This window comes from Eubalaena glacialis, chromosome 11, assembly GCF_028564815.1.
Source record: "Eubalaena glacialis isolate mEubGla1 chromosome 11, mEubGla1.1.hap2.+ XY, whole genome shotgun sequence".
In the NCBI taxonomy this organism is placed as follows: domain Eukaryota; kingdom Metazoa; phylum Chordata; class Mammalia; order Artiodactyla; family Balaenidae; genus Eubalaena; species Eubalaena glacialis.
Window position 1 is genome coordinate 98,573,493 of NC_083726.1, and position 23,663 is coordinate 98,597,155.

At 42.9% G+C, this 23,663-nt stretch overlaps 1 protein-coding gene across 3 annotated transcripts in view; it reads left to right on the forward strand.

Moving 5' to 3' along the window:
* Positions 1-8,990: 8,990 nt before the first annotated feature.
* The window catches only part of ST8SIA1 (ST8 alpha-N-acetyl-neuraminide alpha-2,8-sialyltransferase 1), a 155,368-nt gene continuing 140,695 nt past the window's right edge, over positions 8,991-23,663 (forward strand). For all 3 annotated transcript variants that reach the window (XM_061205081.1, XM_061205080.1, XM_061205082.1), the window contains exon 1: positions 8,991-9,249. In XM_061205081.1, coding sequence (XP_061061064.1) covers positions 9,014-9,249 — 236 coding nt within the window. In that variant the 5' untranslated portion in view covers positions 8,991-9,013. The remainder of the gene's footprint in view (positions 9,250-23,663) is intronic.

Genomic DNA, 23,663 nt, shown 5'->3' on the forward strand with positions numbered 1-23,663 from the left:
ATATTTCCATTTTTGTGCCAGTACCATACTGTCTTGATTACTGTAGCTTTGTAGTATAGTCTGAAGTCAGGGAGTCTGATTCCTCCAGCTCCGTTTTTTTCCCTCAAGATTACTTTGGCTATTCAGGGTCTTTTGTGTCTCCATACAAATTTTAAGATTTTTTGTTCTAGTTCCATAAAAAATGCCATTGGTAATTTGATAGGGATTGCATTGAATCTGTAGATTGCTTTGGGTAGTATAGTCATTTTCACAATATTGATTCTTCCAATCCAAGAACATGGTATATCTCTCCATCTGTTGGTATCATCTTTAATTTCTTTCATCAGTGTCGTATAGTTTTCTGCATACAGGTCTTTTGTCTCCCTAGGTAGGTTTATTCCTAGGTGTTTTATTCTTTTTGTTGCAATGGTAAATGGGAGTGTTTCCTTAATTTCTCTTTCAGATTTTTCATCATTAGTGTATAGGAATGCAAGAGATTTCTGTGCATTAATTTTGTATCCTGCAACTTAACCAAATTCATTGATTAGCTCTAGTAGTTTTTTGCTGGCATCTTTAGGATTCTCTCTATATAGTATCATGTCATCTGCAAACAGTGACAGCTTTACTTCTTCTTTTCCAATTTGTATTCCTTTTATTTCTTTTTCTTCTCTGATTGCTGAGGCTAGGACTTCCAAACCTATGTTGAATAATAGTGGTGAGAGTGGGTAACCTTGTCTTGTTCCTGATCTTAGAGGAATTGCTTTCAGTTTTTCACTATTTGAGAATGATGTTTGCTGTGGGTTTGTTGTTTATGTACTTTATTTTGTTGAGGTAGGTTCCCTCTATGCCCACTTTCTGGAGAGTTTTTATCATAAATGGGTGTTGAAGTTTGTCAAAAGTTTTTCTGCATTTATTGAGATGATCATATGGTTTTTCTTCTTCAATTTGTTAATATGGTGTATCACATTGATTGATTTGTGTATATTGAAGAATCCTTGCATCCCTGGGATAAATCCCACTTGATCATGGTGTATGATCCTTTTAATGTGTTGTTGGATTCTGTTTGCTAGTATTTTGTTGAGGATTTTTGCATCTATATTCATCAGTGACATTGGTCTTTAATTTTCTTTTTTTTTTGTAGTATCTTTGTCTGGTTTTGGTATCAGGGTGATGGTGGCCTCATAGAATGAGTTTAGGAGTGTTCCTTCCTCTGTACTTTTTTGGAAGAGTTTGAGAAGGATGGGTGTTAGCTCTTCTCTAAATGTTTGATATAATTCACCTGTGAAGTCATCTGGTCCTGGACTTTCGTTTGTTGGAAGATTTTTAATCATAGTTTCAATTTCATTACTTGTGGTTGGTCTGCTCATATTTTCTATTTCTTCCTGGTTCAGTCTTGGAAGGTTATACCTTTCTAAGAATTTGTCCATAACTTCCAGGTTGTCCATTTTATTGGCATAGTAGTATTGGCTTGTAGTAGTCTCTTAGGATGCTTTGTATCTGCGATGTCTGTTGTAACTTCTCCTGTTTTCATTTCTAATTTTATTGATTTGAGTCCTCTCCCTCTTTTTCCTGATGAGTCTGGCTAATTGTTTATCAATTTTGTGTATCTTCTCAAAGAACCAGCTTTTAGTTTTATTGATCTTTGCTCTTGTTTTCTTTGTTTCTATTTCATTTATTTCTGCTCTGATCTTTATGATTTCTTTTCTTCTGCTAACTTTGGGTTTTGTTTGTTCTTCTTTCTCTAGTTCCTGTAGGTGTAAGGTTAGATTGTTTATTTGAGATTTTTCTTGTTTCTTGAGGTAGGCTTGTATTGCTATAAACTTCCCTCTTGGAACTGCTTTTGCTGCATCCCATAGGTTTTGGATCGTCGTGTTTTCATTGTCATTTTTCTTTAGGTATTTTTTGATTTCCTCTTTGATTCCTTCAGTGATCTCTTGGTTATTTAGTAATGTAATGTTTAGCCTCCATGTGTTTGTGTTTTTTACATTTTTTCCCCTGTAATTGATTTCTAATCTCATAGCGTTGTGGTCAGAAAAGGTGCTTGATATGATTTCAATTTTCTTAAATTTACTGAGGCTTGATTTGTGACCCAAGATATGATCTATCCTGTAGAATGTTCCGTGCACACTTGAGAAGAAATTGTAGTCTGCTGTGTTTGGATGGAATATCCTATAAATATCAATTAAATCTGTCTGGTCTATTGTGTCATTTAAAGCTTGTGTTTCCTTATTAATTTTCTGTTTGGATGATCTGTCCACTGGTGTAAGTGAGGTGTTAAAGTCCCCCACTATTATTGTGTTACTGTCGATTTCCTCTTTTATAGCTGTGAGCCGTTGCCTCATGTATTGAGGTGCTCCTATGTTGGGTGCATATATATTTATAATTATTATATCTTCTTCTTGGTTAGATCCATTGATCATTATGTAGTGTCCTTCCTTGTCTCTTGTAGCATTCTTTATTTTAAAGTCTATTTTATCTGATATGGGTATTGTTACTCCAGCTTTCTTTTGAGTTCCATTTGCATGGAATATCTTTTTCCATCCCCTCACTCTCAGTCTTTATTTTTCCCTGGGTCTGAAGTGGGTCTCTCGTAGACAGCATATATATGGGTCTTGTTTTTGTATCTTTTCAGCGAACCTGTGTCTTTTGGTTGGAGCATTTAATCCATTCACGTTTAAGGTAATAATCGATATGTATGTTCCTATGACCATTTTCTTAATTGTTTTGGGTTTGTTTTGTAGGTGCTTTTCTTCTCTTGTGTTTCCCACTTAGAGAAGTTCCTTTAGCATTTGTTGTAGAGCTGGTTTGGTGGTGCTGAATTCTCTTAGCTTTTGCTTGTCTGTAAAGCTTTTGATTTCTCCGTCGAATATGAATGAGATCCTTGCCGGGTAGAGTAATCTTGGTTGTAGGTTCTTCCCTTTCATCACTTTAAATATGTCATGCCACTCCCTTCTGGCTTGTAGAGTTTCTGCTGAGAAATCAGCTGTTAACCTTATGGGAGTTCCCTTGTATGTTATTTGTCGTTTTTCCCTTGCTGCTTTCAATAATTTTTCTTTGTCTTTAATTTTTGCCAATTTGATTACTATGTGTCTCAGTGTGTTCCTCCTTGGGTTTATCCTGTGTGGGACTCTCTGCCCTTCCTGGACTTGGGTGGCTATTTCCTTTCCTATGTTAGGGAAGTTTTCAGCTATAATCTCTTCATATATTTTCTCGGGTCCTTTCTCTCTCTCTTCTCCTTCTGGGACCCCTATAATGCGAATGTTGTTGTGTTTAATGTTGTCCCAGAGGTCTCTTAGGCTGTCTTCATTTCTTTTCATTCTTTTTTCTTTTTTCTGTTCCGCAGCAGTGAATTCTACCGTTCTGTCTTCCAGGTCACTTATCCGTTCTTCTGTCTCAGTTATTCCACTATTGATTGCTTCTAGTGTATTTTTCATTTCAGTTATTGTATTGTTCATCTCTGCTTGTCTGTTCTTTAATTCTTCTAGTTCTTTGTTAAACATTTTTTGCATCTTCTCGATCTTTGCCTCCATTCTTTTTCTGAGGTCCTGGATCATCTTCACTATCATTATTCTGAATTCTTTTTCTGGAAGATTGCCTATCCCCACTTCATTTAGTTGTTTTTGTGCAGTTTTATCTTGTTCCTTCATCTGGTACATAGCCCTCTGCCATTTCATCTTGTCTATCTTTCTGTGAATGTAGTTTTTGTTCCACAGGCTGCAGGATTGTAATTCTTCTTGCTTCTGCTGTCTGCCTTCTGGTGGATGAGGCTATCTAAGAGGTTTGTGCAAGTTTCCTGACGGGAGGGACTGGTGGTGGGTAATGCTGGGTGTTGCTCTGGTGGGCAGAGCTCAGTAAAACTTTAATCCACTTGTCTGCTGATAGGTGGGGCTGAGTTCCATCCCTGTTGGTTGTTTGGCCTGAGGTGACCCAACACTGGAGCCTACCCGGGCTCTTTGGTGGGGACTCTTTAATGGCGGACTCTGGGAGGGCTCACGCCAAGGAGTACGTCCCAGAACTTCTGCTGCCAGTGTCCTTGTCCTCATGGTGAGACACAGCCCCCCCCCCCATCTCTGTAGGAAAGCCTCCAACACTAGCAGGTAGGTCTGGTTCAGTCTCCTTTGGGGTCACCGTTCCTTTCCCTGGGTTCCGATGTGCACACTACTTTGTGTGTGCCCTCCGAGAGTGGAGTCTCTGTTTCCCCCAGTCCTGTCGAAGTCCTGCAGTCAAATCCCACTAGCCTTCAAAGTCTGATTCTCTAGGAATTCCTCCTCCCGTTGCCAGACCCCCAGGTTGGGAAGCCTGACGTGGGGCTCAGAACCTTCACTGCAGTGGGTGGACTTCTGTGGTATAAGTGTTCTCCAGTTTGTGAGTCACCCACCCAGCAGTTATGGGATTTGATTTTATTGTGATTGTGCCCCTCCTACCATCTCACTGTGGCTTCTCCTTTGTCTTTGGATGTGGGGTATTTTCTATGGTGAGTTCCAGTGTCTTCCTGTCAATGATTGTTCAGCAGTTAGTTGTGATTGCGGTGCTCTCGCAAGAGGGAGTGAGAGCCCGTCCTTCTACTCTGCCATGTTGAACCAATCTCCTCATTATAATTTTTATTGAAGATACCTTATGTTTTCTGCATTATTCTTTCCTTGTCTGGGTATATTTTTTTTGCAGTTTTTTGTTGGCTTGTTTTTTCTTTGCTTTCGTGTTGAACACTCTTCAAATGTCTGTGATCCTTGACTCCCCACTCTTATTTAAGATTGAGGCCTAACAAAGAGGCCAGTGGGTCTGTGTGAGTAGAACTTATCACTGATGGGCTTCACCATAGGGTGTGAAGCAGGGATATGGCTGTTTGGATGGATACCTCTTGCATATATCACAATCTGTAGGTTTTCTCCTTTGTGCTGGTCAGTCTCTCTAGAGAGGTAATCTCATATGTTAAGCCAGGCTAGAGGATAACACTGTTCCTAGAGATATCACTGTTCCTTCTAAAGACTTTCAAACAAACCTCTTATTTTCTTTCATCCATCACCTCCATCTTCAGAGGTACCAGATGCTTCTAAATTCTGAGCCTTTCGAGAGCTCCATAATGCAAATTGGCTTGATTCTTGTTGGCTTCAATTTATACTCCCCCATCCTGTTCGAGTGCGCGCACACACACACACGCACAAACACACAATATCACTTGAAGGCCCAGGGGTTTCTCCATTCTGATAAATCAGTTATCACTCTTCAATTACTTACCTGCTTGTGAAATTTTTGACATAATTTGCCTTCTTATGCATGCTTTCCTTTTCTCTTGTTCTTTTGAGTTTATGCCTCTTTTTTTCCTTTACTGTCCTTTAAGTGGGGTCATAAGAGGGAGTGGAGATAAGCAAATGCATTTATTCAGATAATCTATATTCAGAGCCTTTCTCATTTTCCACCCCTATTTGCTTTAGTATTGTAACTGGTTGTGAAAAGGGCATGTTTTTTGCTTTAGCATTGTAACTGTTTGTGAAAAGGGCATGGTTTTTGCTTTCGTCTCTCAATTCCAAGTCATTCTGACAACAAGAACTTGAGAGGAGACTGAAGAAAGGATGACATTTTTGAATTTTGTAATCTCAACTCATTGACAATTCTCTTTAGTCTTCTAATGAGAAACTTCTACGTGACTATTAATATTTGTCTACACACTGTTAGCATCCAAGCTAGCTTGTAAATTGTGTGTGACCCATTCACTCTGATCACCTTCCTGCATCTTGGTCTCTCTCAACTTTTCAGTGTGAGGGGCTCCTTTTCCTTTCTTCTCCAAAGCTTCAGTTCTGTGGTGGCTTCATCTCTTAGATGAGCTTTCACCACAACTCTGATGTCACGGAAGTGCTGCCCATCAAATTTACTTATGGTATCAAGTAGTTTTGCACATCATGTTGACTGGTCCGGTAAAAGACATTTATAGAGCAAACCCTGCTTGTGTACTCAGATGCAGAACTATAAAACAATACCTAAACTACCTACTAAAAGTCGTATAAACCAGAGAGCTAAATATCAGGTAAAATATTTTATTTAAAACATTAAACATGGGGGTTTATACATTTCCTTAGCAGTGCTGCCTGAGCAATAGCCCAAATAAATTTGAGAAGCTCAAATTCTCAAGCAAACAACCAAGCAACAATTGTTTGTTGAGTACATATGTACTCAAGCCTGAGATTGTACCTGGAGGAATATGAAAAAAACATAAAATATTGTTCCTGCTCTTTCCCCAGACATGGAGGCATGTCATGTGGAGTCCTCCTTTGGATCAAAAGCACAGGCTTGTCATTTGACATATGAGGCCAAATACTCTTACTGTCCCGTTGCTGAGGCAAAGCTACATATGAAAAATGCTAGCAACATAACACTACACATCTAAACGTTTAATCATCTGTCAGAGCCAGCAAATACTACAGACATTCAGATCAGGAGGTCAAAGGGAATAGAAGCAGAAACCAGAAACATTTACTGAGTTCCTACCTACGAAGCCTATGTTTTAGGTGGTCTGGGAACACATGGAGGGAGAAATTCCTAGCCACTTGGTTTGGCCTTGAAGCATGTGCTGGATTTGTATGGAGGGAGAAAAAAGGTATCTCATGAAAGAAGAACGTGGACCACAAAACACAGTGACAAAAGTGATGCCTGTGTGACTTGGAAGGGGAAGGGCAATGGTCTGACTGGATTCAGTGTTCATGCTCCAGAGAAGCAGGGAATGAAGTTGGATTGTAGGGTAGGGCAGGAGTCAACAAGGGTAAGAGAATCTTAGTTTTCAGAAGAAGGAAAAACAGCACATTGCATCACAGAAATCCCTCGGTTTAAGGCACAACTTTGCTGCATTTTTTTTTGAAGTTAAATGGGGAAACATTTATATAACCCCTTCCTAACTGCAATATTTTTGGTTGTTGTCTCATTTATTTGTATCTCTTGGACTGGGACAGGAGTACCCCTTGGACTAGGGGAAGAAAAGAGAAATTGGATAGTTTGTGTTCTATTTAAATGACTGGAACAAAGGAGGCAGATGATTTATCCACAGCCTGGCAACTATGGGAAAGATTTCCCTGGCCCCTTGCACCCCTCCCCTCCCCGCCCCCCAACAATCCTCTTCCCAGAACAGAAGAAGGTGGGCTGGGTACTTTGCAGGTAATCATGATTTCAAAGAATCTCGATTAAGCTCCACTGTGTAGGATGTAACTTTGGGATTTTACGCTTTCTCATCTCTCCTTATTCACCTAAGTAGAAGGGATTCCTGGGGCATGCTTGCAGGCCGGAGGGCAGTGGGCCGTTCTCCTAAGAGGGAGGAATGAGACTTTGGTGGTCTTTTTCGGTAAATAACTTTCCATCAACTTCTCAAGTCCCATCTCTCAGTGGAGAAAGATGCACCAGGCCACGCAAAACTCAGTGTAGGTCCGAGGGACGCTGCAGCTTGGTCGGCTGAGCAACTGAAGTTATGGCCCTAAATTTTGGTTTCGTGACGACGAAGGCGACCTGGTTAGTAGGCTGCTGGATTTCTTTGTCCCTGCACACATCATGCTTGACGAGACGCTTAAGCAAATAGACTAGGCAACCGCTAGGAGGTAGCCGAGCTATTCGCCGGCCGCCGGGGTGGCAGAAATGGCTAACTGTGTGTCCCTGGGCTCGGCCGGTCCAGGCGGGTGGCGCTTTTCCAAGGTCGGGGTTGCGATAAGCTGGTCGGTGGAGAGAGAAGGACGTCGAAGAACAAACGGCCCTTGCATCTAAAAGGCAGAGGAGGCGACAGCGCCTCCAAGGCATTGTCACGTCCCGAGGTCTGTTTGCTGGGCCACCAGCTGCCTGCACATCTGGATGCAGCAGCGCCTTTCCCTGCAGGGCGGAGGCGAGGCGGAGGACCCCGGTGTGCACGCACCTCCGCGTGCGCGCGCGTGCGGGCCCGCGAGCGTGTGTGCCCGCGAGCGCGCGCGCGCACGGGTGTCGCTGGAGCCGCGGCTCCGGGACCGGGGAATGGGGGTGGGGGCCCAGGAAGGAATCAATCTCCGCCGGCCTCCTCGCGCCTCACTGCGGGTTAATAACCAACCAGTTACAGAGAGCCGCGGGTGACGGCGGCAGGGTGACAGCCCCGGCGCGTCGGCTGCGTGTCGGAGGGTCAGGCTTTCAGCCAGTCTCGGCCACACTCAGGGATTTGTGTATACACATTTTGGGGCAGGGTTATTATCATTATTGTATTCTTTGCCTCTGTCTCCGGGGGACCAGGGCGGGAGAGAGGGGCGCGCTCTCCAGCCGAGCGTCGCGCGTCTGAACGGGTCGAAGGAGGCAATTTCGCGGGTGGGGGAGGGAGGGGAGACCTTGATTTCCACCAATCCCCGGGCGTTTGTCTGCGAAGTCCCGGGCGCCGCGGAAGGCTGCGGCGCGCCGCTGAATTAACTGATGAAAGCGAGTTCTTTTCTTCTCCGGGAGGGGTGGGAAGCAGGGGTCCTGGCGGGGCAGGCGGAGAAGCCCGGGGCGGGCTAGCGGTCCCGGGCCGCCGTGGAAATTTCCAAGGACTTGGCGCGGCGCGGGGAGCGCGTCTGGGGGGTGCCTGGCAGCGCAGTAGCGCGGGAGGCGGGGAGAGGCGGCGAAGGGCGCAGGAGCATCGCTCAGAAGCGGACGCCGCGGACCAGATGTCTGCGAGGGAGCCGAGACTCTCCCCGGCCCCACGCCGAGGGCGACGGTAACGCTGCAGAACCGGCGGGAGCGACTCGCCGCCGCCGCTCCCCGCGCTCTCGGAGACCCCGGCGCCCGTCTTCTGCAGGGGGAGCGACCATGGCCGTAGCTCGTGACTTGCTCCCGGGGCACTTCCCCTAGGAAGAAATCCTCGAAAAAGTTGCCTTGGAAAAAATCCTTGCGCTGACCGTTGGGGCTGTGGGCGCCGAACGACCGTGCGTGCGAGTGCGAGCACGAAAGCGAAAGGTGTGTGTGCATGGGGGGCCGGCGGTGGGGGGATCCTCCGCTGCCACTGCGCCTAGCCTAGTGCTGAGGCTCCGGCCCGCGACCGCCACCCTGGGACCCGGGGGCTGCGATGAGCCCCTGCGGGCGGGCCCGGCGACACACGTCCAGAGGGGCCATGGCCGTCCTGGCGTGGAAGTTCCCGCGGACCCGGCTGCCCGTGGGAGCCAGTGCCCTCTGCGTCGTGGTCCTCTGTTGGCTCTACATCTTCCCCGTCTACCGACTGCCCAACGAGAAGGAGATTGTGCAGGGGGTGCTGCAACAGGGCGCGGCGTGGAGGAGGAACCAGACGGCGGCCAGAGTCTTCAGGTACTCCTGCTTTCGCGGCTCCACCCTGCTCGTGTCCTTTCCTCCCGGGACGCTGAGGACAGGGTCACCGGCGAGGACCGCCTTGCAGAGGCCCTTTCATCCCGTCCTTCTTGTCCTATTCCCTTTCTTTGTCGTTCCCAACCTGGAGACATTAGTCAGGGGCCCTTCCCCAGCCCTTACCCCGGGAGATGTGCAGACACCTGCTTTGGCCCTGGAAAGTCTGTACGCATTTTTTCCCAAGCCTGAGTTGTATTCAGCGATTTGCCGATAACCGCTGGGAAGAAGAATCTAGGCTAACTTTGTCCCTTGAACTTAATGAGAATTTATCTCGGGCTCTGCAGACATTCGAAGCTGTAGAGAACTAGAAGCAGGTACCAGGCGTCTTCCTGGGGTTTGGTGCATGGTTGGTAACGTAAGTAACTAATACGGGAGTCATGGGCAGTGAAAACATGGACATCCAGCCTGGCTCCCGCTGCTTTGTGCAGTATGCCCGTAACAAACACAAGGCACTTACTGATGCGCTACTAAAGAGCCGGGGACTGAGTGATTTTTATTGGCGTTTCACCGACTTTCTAATAACAGATATTATATCCGCATCTTACCAACCACAAACTGAATCTTCAGAGGAGAAGTTACTTCCCCAAGGTCATGTACCTTTGCAGGGTCGGAGCTGGGATTTTGGTCACGTAAAGCTCTAAAGCTTCCAGCTCTTTTGCTTGGCTTACTGTGGATGACTTCTGGAGGCTGGGAGATGTACTTTAGGTGGGGACTTGAAATCAGAAAACAAACAAAAAAACCAAAACCAGGTTGGAAATCACCCTCAGAGCATCACTCAGAGGTTGTAGTTTCCCTTCTTTTCTGGGAATTTCAGTTTAAGGGTCTAAAGATGAGTTCTTGGCAGCAGGGGTTGTGCGGTAAGATTGGAGGTGAGGCAAAGCTGCTTCCGCTTATTCTCTGCCTTCCTGATCATGCTGAAGGGGCACCCTGGTGCTTCTCCCACTGTCAGGAGCCCCTTTCACCTTCAGTCCCTTCAGCTCAAGGTGCTGCAGTTGGCTCTTCCTGTGATGGTTGTGGTCTGGAGGTGCAGAGGGGGTACAGAGTGCTTTCCTTTGCTCTGCAGGATCTTTCCAAGCCGTATATGGCCAGGTGAGAGCCAACTTCACTACTGTTAGTTACAAGTGTTCAGAAATATCTGTAAATTAAAAAAACAAACTTTTAAAACATATGGTTTCCTTCCCTTTCTCAGGCCTGCTCCTGGAAAGGTCAAAGAGATAATAGCCAAACCTTGCAAGGAAAGGCAGCTGAATTTGCCTTTAAACTGCGAGGGAAGACGTTCCTTCTGTCTCTCTGTTTAGAATTCTGCTATCATTAAGTTTAAAAATAACCCCACTCACCTTAAAAGTATATAAGAGCTGATTTTCTCTTGCCTTCATGGTATTGATTGTTCTACTCAAAAGGCATAGCATGCAGCCATCCTTTTCTCTAGAGACAGAAGGCACTTTCATTTCAAGTAATGTAAGGAAATGAGTTAAGAGCTTCCCATTGGTTTGCAATGAAAGAGTCCATTTTTTTTTTTTTTTTTATAGGAGGAGCAATAATGAAACTCGTTTAGAGAATAGATTTCTTTTGGAGGACATAATTGAGTGGAAAATGCTTCACATTCTGAGAAGCCCAGGCTCGTTGTTTCTCAGACACACTTGCCTCTTGCTGTCTGTAGCCTCGGGGTAATCTTCAGTGTGCTTGGCTGGCATTTGGTCTAGTCTCTCTGTGCAGAGAAATACTTATGAAAATCCCAAAACTGCCTAAACGCATACCCCTCGAAGTTAGTGTCTGTAAGACTGTGTAAGCGGCACCATTGCGCATGGAAAAGAGTTCGGGCTTTGGAGGAGAATCCTGAAGTTTTAGACTGACCGTGCCATGACTAGGGAAACAGCAGAGGATCTTTGGCAAGTTACCCTATCTCTTTGAGTCCGAGTTGCCTTTTGTATAGATGGACATAATAGCATCTACCTTGCAGGGTTGGTGTAAAGTTTAAATAAAAAAACTGATGCCAAGTGTCTGGCACATATAACTAGTCAGTGGTGTCATTCTAATTGTTAGAAAGTGTAAATAATAAGTTATATACGTTACAACTTTAATAAGGACATTTGGCCAGGCCATAGGAATTTGGTATGTTTCACTTGCCAAATTTGCAGAGAATCATTAGTGGTTCAAATTCGCCCGTCCGCACGCCTCCCCACTGAAGCTAATGAACGGGGACGAGGATTTTAAAAGATAGTCAAAGTATCATGGTTTGTTAAGTCAAAAAATTTTTTTTACTCTGCATGTTTAATTGTTTTTTAACATCTGGATTGTTAGTATGTGGGTAACAGAGTATGATTGTTAACTATTAGGTCAGCCAGAGGCCTTTATTGTGTTAAGGAGACACAACTTTGGCAAACAGTTATCTGTGTTTGCCAGTCTGAAATATCTTCTGCACAAATACAAACACACATACATAAATGTACAATATGCACTTACGTGTGGGGATGTATACACATTTATCCATAAACCACGGAATGATGTATGTATATGTATAAATATATGTATATTTATATATACATACATACAAATAATTTCAGCCAGTCAGTCAACCCATATTTAATGAGTGACTACAATGCACCAAGTATGAGTTAGGCCCTGGGGGATAGCAGTAAACAGGATGCATGAATTGCTTCCTCTGAGACAGCTTACCTCCTCCTAGGGCGCGACTGACAAAAACCTATGAGTAAGGAAATGTGATGGTTTAAAGTCTTGTAAAATCCTGTGAGGACAAAAGAAAGTGTTTCACTAGGTTTATAAACATCAGAGTTTCAGATTCCATTTTGCCCTCTGTGCTTCCATTTACTTTTGTGATTTTCTTCTTCTCCAAGCTTAGAACTTAAGTGCTGACTTCTCAGAGGGGAGTTTTGACAGATTGCTTGTGGGGGGGTGGTGGGCAGCACGAAAGTAACAAAGCTGCAAGAGTTTTGCTAAACAGGAAGTTTCCCTATCACCCACGTAGTCTAAGAAAGGTAAAGAAGTCAGTTCACCCTATCATAGAAACTTAAAGTTATTACACAACTCTTGCTGCTTCTGACTGAGTAATCAAGTAGTGCAAGGAAATGCCAAACCAAAGTGGCATTTGTCTCATTCATCAGGTCCTTCCCCATTTTGGTTGTTTCTCAGAAATAAACTCCTGTTCACGGTTTATGTGCAAGGCACCTGACATGGTAGCAACAACAACAAAACCAACAAATTATTAGGCTCTTGTTATGTGCGTGGCACTATGCTAAGTGTTTTAAATGTACTGTCTGATTTAATTCTTCTAAGAACGTTGTATGGGTAGCTTCTTATCCACGTTTACAAAGATGACTATGCCCTGGTCCCTGTGACAGGTGTATATGTATGTAATCAACTAACCACCTGGCAATAGGGCCATTAAACAGAGGCAGCATAACAGAGTGAAAAAGTTAGGAATTGGGGAACTGTCAGTACATGGTTGGAGCTCCCTTTCTGGTTGTATGACCATTGGCAAGTTCGATTCTCAGAGCTTCACCTTCCCCATTTGTAAAATGGGGTTTGTAATCATTTTTTACAGGTTTATAGTGAAAATCATATGGTAGCGTACAGATAGCATTTAAAAGGATGCTTGCTTCGTACTTCTGTTTTAATACGTGGCCCTTAAACAATTGAACCACAAGCAAAGGGCTGGGGAGATTCATAGAACGTGGCACTTGATTCCAGGGAAGGAGGGGAGTTGGAGAGGAGGTGGGATTTGTACTCAGCCTTGAAGGATGGTGAGATGGGGGAGTAGTGAGAGGGGAGGGCAAAGGATGTTCCGGGCAGACAGGACAGCAACCGCCAAGACGGGGAGGTGGGCAAGTGTCTGGTGTGCTTCCTGTGTGGAAAGTTCTTAAGTCGCCCACAGCGAGCACAGCAGTAAGCAGACTGGGAGGCAGGTGGGAGCCAGGTCCCAAGCTCTGAATGGGCTTAAGGCGCGGCTCGTGAGGAATGAACAGACATCAAGTATCCAAGGGCACTGGCCATGTGCCGACATCAGCAGAGGAGGCACATCACTGTTCCTGGTGGATCTGGGGAAAGGGGATAACACCAGAGTGCTGTGAGCATCCTGTCTGTTCACTGGCTGGAGACCATCAGTCTAAGTAGTCCTGTTCCTATTTCCCTTACTAAATTCTGAATGAAAAACACTCCGGTAAGCAGTTCTAGCTTTATGTAGCTTCCTTTTTGTCCCTATTTTAAATCTATGGTTACCAGAAGCTTCGGGTGTTTCCACAGCTGCCCTGGTGGCTGCAGAAGGGCACTGGTGGGAGGGGGGAGTGACGGGATGGGAGGGGCGTGCAGCCATCTGTGTATATAGGATGTAAGTTTTATGTTTGTTAAGTGGGGAATTTGTGGAATTCACTGTAAAAGTAGTTTAGGAGAAAGCTGGTTCAATGTGGTGCTTATGAAAATAAGCTGCCATTATGCTGCAGATTTACACATGTGAAAAAACTCCATCAGCAATAATGCGATAACAAAAGTAAGTCATTAACATTGCTTGGACTCATGACATGTACCAGGTCCAGTTCTTAGTGCTTGTATTAGTTACGTTTGTTGCCATTGCTATTTTATAAAGTAGATATTTGTATGTTCTTTGTCTTACAGTTGAGGAAATGGAGGTTCAGAGAGAACCACTAACAAAGTGATTGGGTTGAGTTTCCACCCACAGCTATTAGACTCTAAGCCTTATGCTCATTCCCTGATAATCTCGGGGAAATGAGGCATTGCCGATGTCACTTATGATCTGGCCATGATTACTTTTCCACCATCATCTTTCATCAGTGTTCCTCCTTATGCTTTAGTAATACTGGTAAAAGTTATAGCCCCTGAAATAAGCCAGGCTGTGTTGGCTTTGCTTGCGCCATTCCCTCTGCCTGGAATGCTTTTCCTTCAAGGCCACAGGGCCCGCCCTTCACGGGGTCAGTTCTTACTCATCTCTCCACAGTGCGTTGCAGTGGTTAAGAACAAAGGTTCCAAAGTTAGCTGTCCTCAAACCCTGCTGCCACTATTTGTTGTGTTCTGGAGCAAATCAGATTTCATTTCCTCATATAATAAAATGTGGCTTCTTATAGGAGTGTTGTGAGCATTAGAATAGGTAATACGTTGAAAATGCTGAGAACTGTTTCTGGCCCATAGCGGCGGCCCTCCGAATCCATGGTTTCCACATCCGCGGATTCAACTAGCTTAGGATGGAAATTCGAGACCCGCAGTTCATTGACTCCTTGGAGGCAGAACCCACGGATATGGAGGGCATCCTGCACTAGCCATTTTATATAAGGGACTTGAGCATCCGGGAATTTTGGTATCTGTGCGGGGTGGGAGGGTGGGGAGATGGGGTGGAGTCCTGCAACCGTTCCCTCACGGATACCGAGGGCCCAGTGTAATTAGTGCTTAATCCGCATTAGCTTTCCTCAAGGCAGCTTTCCTTCCTTCCTCCCCAGGATGTGTTAGAATCTCCTCCTTCAGAGAGAGAAAAAAAAAAAAAAAAAAAAGCCTTGTGCATATTTGCATTTTTTCATTGATCCAAAATATCTACTACTGTATCTACCACTATTATCATAAAAGGGGCTGGAACCATAACGGTGAACTTAACAAAACCCGTACTTTCTTGAAATTTATAGGCTAACGAGGGGAGACATAATAAACAGGTAAATATAGAAATAGCTGGTAATGACAGGTGCATTTCTCAAGCTGTGTTAAAAGTACCGGTTTACTTGTCTGCCTTTTATGCCGACTCATTCATATTTGCATCCCCGGAGCTGAGAGGTGGTTCCTGGCACACTCATTTTTGTTGAGTTACTGCGTGACCGAACGTTTTAGAATGGAGTGGGACCAGTTAGCCAGTCAACCAGCAAGGATTTATCGAGGTCCAGCACTCTGCTTGGCTGTTTGGGGACCGAAGGAGTAAATGGCATCCTGTCAAAGAGTTCCTACTCTAGAACAGAGTTTCCTCACCTCAGCACCACTGACATCCTGGGCTGGATAATTCTTTGTTGTGGAGGGTTGTCCTGTACATTGTAGAATATTCAGCAATACCCGTGGCCTCTGTCCACTGACCATCCACGGAATGAAACAACCGTATATATCCCCAGATATATCTCCCGGGGGGCAAAGTGGCTGCTGGTTGAGAATCACTGCTTTAGAGAAACAAAATCAATCCAATTGACAGGATTTAAAACACCCAGAAAATATCATGCAATTAACAGCTGCATTTGGAAACGACAAGCTGTAAATGCTTTGATGACTGGAGGAGGAGTGAATGAATTTACTTTGATAGATGGCCAGGTCTTGGTTAGGGAAGGGTAGGGAGAGGGGATGCATTTGGGGAGATTTATGATACGTTTCTATTGAAAGCTTGTGTGTGAGCTGATCAGTGCCCCGCCTTAGACCTTGGCAAGAGGAGCCCATGCTTTGTGTCCTGTGTTTTAGGGGGGGAGCTCACTTCGCTCCTCCTCTGGTCTCACCCCTTCTCAATCAGGCAAGGCTCAATGGGGCCTTTGTAGACCCTGGAATTCCCAGCCCAGATGACTCAAGCCCACTCTGTAGCCTGCCTGCCTTTATGTAGTGTTTCCCCCATTCCTCATCCTGGGGGTGGCTTGTCCCACTGCTGTGTGCACTCCTAGGCCCAAGGGTTCGCCAAGGAACAGCTCTTTGCGAGAATGGGAGGCTGTGAGAGGAAATTGGATATGGGATTGGGGGGATTTCACGTGTACACATGGGGAGGGGGTGGCTCTCTCTGTGTTGCCATGTTCCAGTACCAAACTTGCTGGAGTTTGAGAAGCCTCAGTTTGAATCTGGCATTCCCGATTGTTATACAGGTATATTTGTCCAGGGAAAAGGATAGGAGGAGAGAACATATATTTCATCTGTTTGTTAATTTGCACTTTTGTCTTCTGCCTTGCAAGTAGGGGTATTTTTTTTTTTTTTTTTTTTGCAATGTGGGAGCCTATTTGTCTTCATTTTGTAGAGGAGTGTTTAGGCAGCTAGTTGGATCAACTGAATAATTATAGATGTTAGTGTAGAGTATGGCCAGTTTGTCTTTTGACAAAGTTCTGTAAGGAAGCCAGAGCTGTTATATCAAACTAAAAACTTGCTGAATCAGGAGACACAAGCTCCCCACTGTGGGGATAGGTTCCTCCCTCAGCGTCCAGCGTCCACTTTGGGGAGGTGGAACCCGTGGTAGTATTGACTGAAGACACGGTTTTAATACGCTCATACAAAGGAAGTGGAGTCCAGGATTTGTTACTTACAGATCCCAGAAGCAAGGGGGCACAGTGAGCTTGGGGAGGGGCAGCCCTCCATCCCAGGCCCAGGAGCTCAAGAGTGGGAGACAGAAAACAAGGTAACAAGCACCTATTACTTATAAGGTGGTTGGGGCAGAGGTCTGGAACTTTTTGTCGGCTTAACTCTTAAGTGGTTATTTTAAAAGGTGCCTGGGGAAAAGCAAAGAGGGAACGTATGGCGGGCATCCTAAACGCGAGTCCTCATCAAAATGTCCAGACTCTGAGTGTGAGCAGGGTTATCATACTGTAAAATGCCTAGGCAGCAACTCAGTAAAACAAGCTTTTTTCGCAAAGCTTGTTTTTCTCATCATAGTTGTGAATCGTTTCGGAAGTGATGCTGACTGTGTATCATTAATGCAATCCCTTACGATGAAGTTGATAGATTTCTAGTCAAATACTTTATAGCTTTTCATTCTATTTTGGCTCTTTTGGGAGCTCTGTGACCTTGGGCAAGCTGCCTGACCTCTCTGTTCCTTTGTTCTGTCATCTGAAACATGGTGTAATATGCCAACTCACTTCCTAGGTTTATGATGATAATTAAGGGAGATAATTGTGTGCAATTGTGTGCAAGCCATAGTCATTCTCAAGCTGGCTTGGTGAGATGACAAGATGATTGTTCCCACGTAGGAAGAGCCTGGACTTCAGGGCCCCATAGAATCAGGTTTTAATACTGGTTCTGTCATTTATTAACTTTGTGACCTTGAAAAATTTACCTGGCTTTTCTGAGCCTTAGCTGTGGGTGGCACTTCTTACCTTGGGAGGATTAGGTACTGAATAATTGCTAATTATTAAGCCATAATGATGAGAAAGGCTGCTCCCTGGGACACATCCTATGCCTATTATTGCACATTTAGTAATGGAATGTATGACAATGACATGTGACCTTATGACACACTTCTTCCTCCATAGTGTTAGTACTAAGGTTGCTGTAAAATGGCCAGCAGAATTTTAAGGAAGAGAGCAGACCCCAGTCATAAATCACCCATTCATTCATTCATTCATTCATTCAATCATTCATTTATCTACATTTAGTAAATGCCTCTTGTGTGCCAGTTAGGTGCTGGGATACAGTGATGAAAGTTAGACATGGTTCATGATTTTATAGAATTTATTGTCGAGTCTAGTGTCATTAGTTAAGTCAGTAAGAAACTGAGTGCTGTGTTCCAAGGGTGAGAGTTTGTTTTAGATAATCATGCTGAGTTTTTTTTTTTTTTAATAAATTTATTTATTTATTTATTTATTTTTGGCTGTGTTGGGTCTTCGTTTCTGTGTGACGGCTTTCTCTAGTTGCGGCGAGCGGGGGCCACTCTTTATCGCGGTGTGCGGGCCTCTCACTATCGCGGCCTCTCTTGTTGCGGAGCACAGGCTCCAGACGCGCAGGCTCAGTAGTTGTGGCTCACGGGCCCAGTTGCTCCACGGCATGTGGGATCTTCCCAGACCACGGCTCGAACCCGTGTCCCCTGCATTGGCAGGCGGATTCTCAACCACTGCACCACCAGGAAAGCCCATGCTGAGTTTCGAAGCAACCCATTTTCCCCCTTTCTGTTGGACGGTCTTCTAGCAATGGCACTGCATGAGAGGGAAGCTGCCAAAGCCATAAGAGCTGTGCCACTCCTTTAATTAGGTGCCAGAAGGAAGCTGAAATGAATTCAGAGTTACACGGTCTCCATTATTCAGGGCTTGAGTAACAGACTACAAACCAGAGATTTATTTCCAAGTGAGTGTAATGAGAAAGGGCTTGTTTTGAACAAAGTGCTTGTTTCAATTATTGATAAAACAAATATGTACATGATTTTATGTCCCTCACGCTTATTTTAAAAATTTATAGTGTTTATTATTTGTCTGATTTTGGAAGTAATAGTTACCTACTATAGGAAAATTTTAAATGTAGGAAAAAGGAGAAAAAAAATCATTCATAATTCCGTTCCTCAGAAGTGCTCATTGTAACTGTTTCTTTTTCTATTTTTTTTTTTAAGAAGTAACTTCAATCCTTCAATCTTACAAATTCTCCCAAAGAATAGACAAAGAGAGGGAACATATAGTTTTTAAAAAAATTTTATTTATTTATTTATTTTTATATTTATTTTTGGCTGTGTTGGGTCTTCGTTTCTGTGCGAGGGCTTTCTCTAGTTGCGGCGAGCGGGGGCCACTCTTCATCGCGGTGCGCGGGCCTCTCACTATCGCGGCCTCTCTTGTTGCGGAGCACAGACTCCAGACGTGCGGGCTCAATAGTTGTGGCTTACAGGCCTAGTTGCTCCGCGGCGTGTGGGATCCTCCCAGACCAGGGCTCGAACCCATGTCCCCTGCATTGGCAGGCAGATTCTCAACCACTGCGCCACCAGGGAAGCCCGTAACTGTTTCATTTTGTGTATTTGTTTGCATGTGTATTATTACTAAATTTTATGTATTTTTAGTTTTATATCCTTTTTAATCATTCAACATTATAGCTTTAACATTTTCTCATATAATTAATTTTTAACTTACAAGCTTGTGATAAAATAGATTTATGATTTTCATTTTGGAAAAAAATTATTTACCATGAGTTTCTTTTTAAAAAATATGTTACCACATAGGAACAAATTACTTTCTTCAAAAGGATCCTTAAAAAGGATATTGAAAAGATATGTTGGCCAAAAGGTTCATTCGTTCTTTTCCATAAGATGGCTCTAGTAGCACTTAGTTGTCTTTAACTTCATTCAAAACAATTTTGTTAGATTGTATATGACAGCTGCCATATCAGCGTGCATTTAAAAAAAGACTTATAAAAATCGGTGAATTTTTGTGTAGCCATTTTAATATTGAAGATGGGAGAAAAAAAGCAACATTTTCGGCATATTATGCTTTATTATTTCAAGAAAGGTAAAAATCCAACTGAAACGCAAAAAAAGATTTGTGCAGTGCATGGAGAAGGTGCTGTGACTGATTGAACGTGTCGAAAGTGGTTTGCGAGGTTTTGTGCTGGAGATTTCTCACTGGACGGTGCTCCACGATCGGGTAGACCAGTTGAAGTTGATAGTGATCAAATCGAGACATTAATTGAGAACAGTCAACATTATACCACACGGGAGATAGCTGGCATACTCAAAATATCCAGATCAAGCGTTGAAAATCATTTGTACCAGCTTGGTTATGTTCATTGCTTTGATGTTTGGGTTCCACATAAGTTAAGCAAAAGAAACCTTCTTGACCGTATTTCTGCCTGCGATTCTCTACTTACATGCAGTGAATACATTCCGTTTTTAAAACATATTGTGACGGGCAATGAAAAATGGATACCGTACAATAATCTGAAAGGGAAGAGATCGTGGGGCAAGTGATATGAACCACCACCAACCACACCGAAGGCCGGTCTTCATCCAAAGAAGGTGGTGATGTGTATATGGTAGGATTGGAAGGGAGTCCTCTATTATGAGCTCCTTCCGGAAAACCAAATGATTCATTCCAACAAGTACTGCTTCCAGTTAGACCAACTGAAAGCAGCACTCAATGAAAAGCGTCCAGAATTAGTCAACAGAAAACGCATAATCTTCCATCAGGATAATGCAAGACTGCATGTTTCTTTGATGACCAGGCAAAAAATGTTACAGCTTGGCTGGGAAGTGCTGATTCACCCACTGTATTCACCAGACATTGCACCTTCGGATTTCCATTTATTTCAGTCTTTACAAAATTCCCTTAATGGAACAAATTTCAATTCCCTGGAAGATTGTAAAAGGCACCTGGGACAGTTCTTTGCTCAAAAAGATAAAAAGTTTTGGGAAGATGGAATTATGAAGTTGCCTAAAAAATGGCAGAAGGTAGTGGAACAAAAGGGTGAATACGTTGTTCAATAAAGTTCTTGGTGAAAATGAAAAATGTGTCTTTTATTTTTACTTAAAAACTGAAGGCAGTTTTTGGCCAACCCAATATTTGGCAAATACTGAATATGAGAAATCAAAGAGCTTCTTTAAAGAGTTCTTCTTTCTCAAAGTTGGCATTTAATATAAGACCAATACTGTTTTCATTTGTAAAAGTGACTGACATTTATTCACCCAGAGAGAAACATTGCTAATATTTTGGTATATATTCTTCCAGACCATTCAATGCCTCCATGTGTGTATATAATGGATTTGACAGTACGTCGTGAATATTTTTGTAGTAACAATATATGTAGATCTACATCATCGCTTTTTTTTTTAACATCTTTATTGGAGTATAATTGTTTTACAATGGTGTGTTAGTTTCTGCTTTAAAACAAAGTGAATCAGCTATACATATACATATATCCCCATATCTCTTCCCTCTTGCATCTCCCTCCCACCCTCCCTATCCCACCCCTCTAGGTGGTCACAAAGCACCGAGCTGATCTCCCTGTGCCATGCGGCTGCTTCCCACTAGCTATTTTACATTTGGTAGTATATATAAGTCCATATATAAGTCCATGCCACTCTCTCACTTCGTCCCAGCTTACCCTTCCCCCTCCCTGTGTCCTCATGTCCATTCTCTGCGTCTGCGTCTTTATTCCTGTCCTGCCCCTAGGTTCTTCATAACTATTTTTTTTTTTTAGATTCCATATATATGTGTTAGCATACAGTATATGTTTTTCTCTTTCTGACTTACTTCACTCTGTATGACAGACTCTAGGTCCATCCACCTCACTACAAATAACTCAATTTCATTTCTTTTTATGGCTGAGTAACATTCCATTGTACATATGTGCCACATCTTCTTTATCCATTCATCTGTCGATGGACACTTAGGTTGCTTCCATGTCCTGGCTATTGTAAATAGAGCTGCAATGAACATTGTGGTACATGACTCTTTTTGAATTATGGTTTTCTCAGGGTATATGCCCAGTAGTGGGATTGCTGGATCATATATGTGGTAATTCTATTTTTAGTTTTTTAGGGAACCTCCATACTGTTCTCCATAGCGGCTGTATCAAGTTACATTCCCACCAACAGTGCAAGAGTGTTCCCTTTTCTCCACACCCTCTCCAGCATTTATTGTTCGTAGGTTTTTTGATGATGGCCATTCTGACTGGTGTGAGGTGATACCTCATTGTAGTTTTCTTTTTTTTTTTAACATCTTTATTGGAGTATAATTGCTTTACAATGGTGTGTTAGTTTCTGCTTTATAACAAAGTGAATCAGTTATACATATACATATGTTCCCTTATCTCTCTCTAATGATTAGTGATGTTGAGCATCCTTTCATGTGTTTGTTGGCAATCTGTATATCTTCTTTGGAGAAATGTCTATTTAGGTCTTCTGCCCATTTTCAGATTGAGTTGTTTGTTTTTTTGATATTGAGCTGCATGAGCTGTTTGTAAATTTTGGAGATTAATCCTTTGTCAGTTGCTTCATTTGCAAATATTTTCTCCCATTCTGAGGGTTGTCTTTTCGTCTTGTTTATGGTTTCCTTTGCTATGCAAAAGCTTTTAAGTTTCATTAGGTCCCATTTGTTTATTTTTGTTTTTATTTCCATTTCTCTAGGAGGTGGGTCAAAAATGATCTTGCTGTACATCATCGCTTTTTAACAGCTATAAGATTTTCCTTTTACAGGATAGTTAATTATTTAAGTAATCCACTGTTACTGGATATTCACGTTGCAGTTTCTTACCTTTAGAAATAATGCTTTTATGAACATACTTGTGTATACATCTTAAGCATTTGTCCGTTTATTTTCTTAGTATAAATTTCCAAAAGTAGTTTCTTGATGGTTTGTTTTCCCCCTACCATCAGTTCTTTATAACTGGTTTCTTTGGCTGTGCATAGAAAATCTTTGACTTTGGTTGAGGGCAGATTTGAGGTTTCCTCCATTTCAGTGTGGATAGTGATTGCGTAAATAGTCAGACATACAATGATAGTTAGCATTAAATGATGAAATTGGTCAAGAAGCCAAAACAACTAAGAAAGATTCCCATAAAACTGGATATGTACAGTGGCAGTCTCCCCTCAATTGCAGAGACCTAGCTATGAGGAATTTACTTAGTGCTATGTAACATGTACCTTTATCTGTCACGGTTATCCTCTCCATTAGCATGGTCTGTCATCTACATTTAAAAGGCAGTGCCTTATTTTGTAAATAATTTCATTTGTGTTTTTTTTTCAGATTCCCTAGATAAGTGATATAATATAATATTTGTCTTTCTCTGTGTGACTTCACTTAGTATGATAATCTCTGGGTCCATCCATGTTGCTGAAAATGGCAATATTTCATCCTTTTTATGGCTAAGTAATATTCCTGTATATATATGCCACATCTTCTTTATCCGTTCATCTGTCGATGGGCCCTTACTTTGCTTCCACATCTTGGGTAGTGTAAATAGTGCTACTGTGAACATTGGGGTTCATGTATCTTTTTCAATTAGAGTTTTCGTATTTTCAAGCAAATGGACTCACAGACATAGAAAACAAACTTATGGTTACCAAAGTGGGAAGGTGGGAGGAGGGATAAATTAGGAGTATGGGATTAACAGATACACGCTACTGTGTGTAAAATAGATAACTAACAAGAACTTACTGTACAGCACAGGGAACTATAGTCAATATCTTGTAATAACCTATAATGGAAAAGAATCTGAAAAAGAATATATCTATATATCTATATATATCTGAATCACTTTGCTGTACACCTGAAACTAACACAAGATCGTAAATCAACTATACGTCAGTTTAAAAAAAAGCAGTGCCTTTATGGAACCATTTGCATCATTTTCCCAAGACTTAAGCAATTAAATAAAACTGTAATTTAAAAGGGAAAATGAACTTTGCTTCACTATAAGGTAGAGATTTCAAGGAAAAATACAACTGTCTTAAATTTAAAAATTGTGTTTTCTGACTCTGTTAAGAGTCTTTTTCCTGTTTACTGAAATTAAAACTCCTGAGCTTGACTCTGGAACAGATCGTACCCACTGAGTGGAGGGTGAAGGTGCAGTAAAAAGGCACAAAAATCCCATGATGATATTTTGTTGGGTTGGGTTTTTGGAGGTTGAGTGTTGGTGATTGTGTTGACATTGGCCTATGTCATTTCTTCCCATGTCCTTCCCCCCTTGCACCTGTTTGAAGC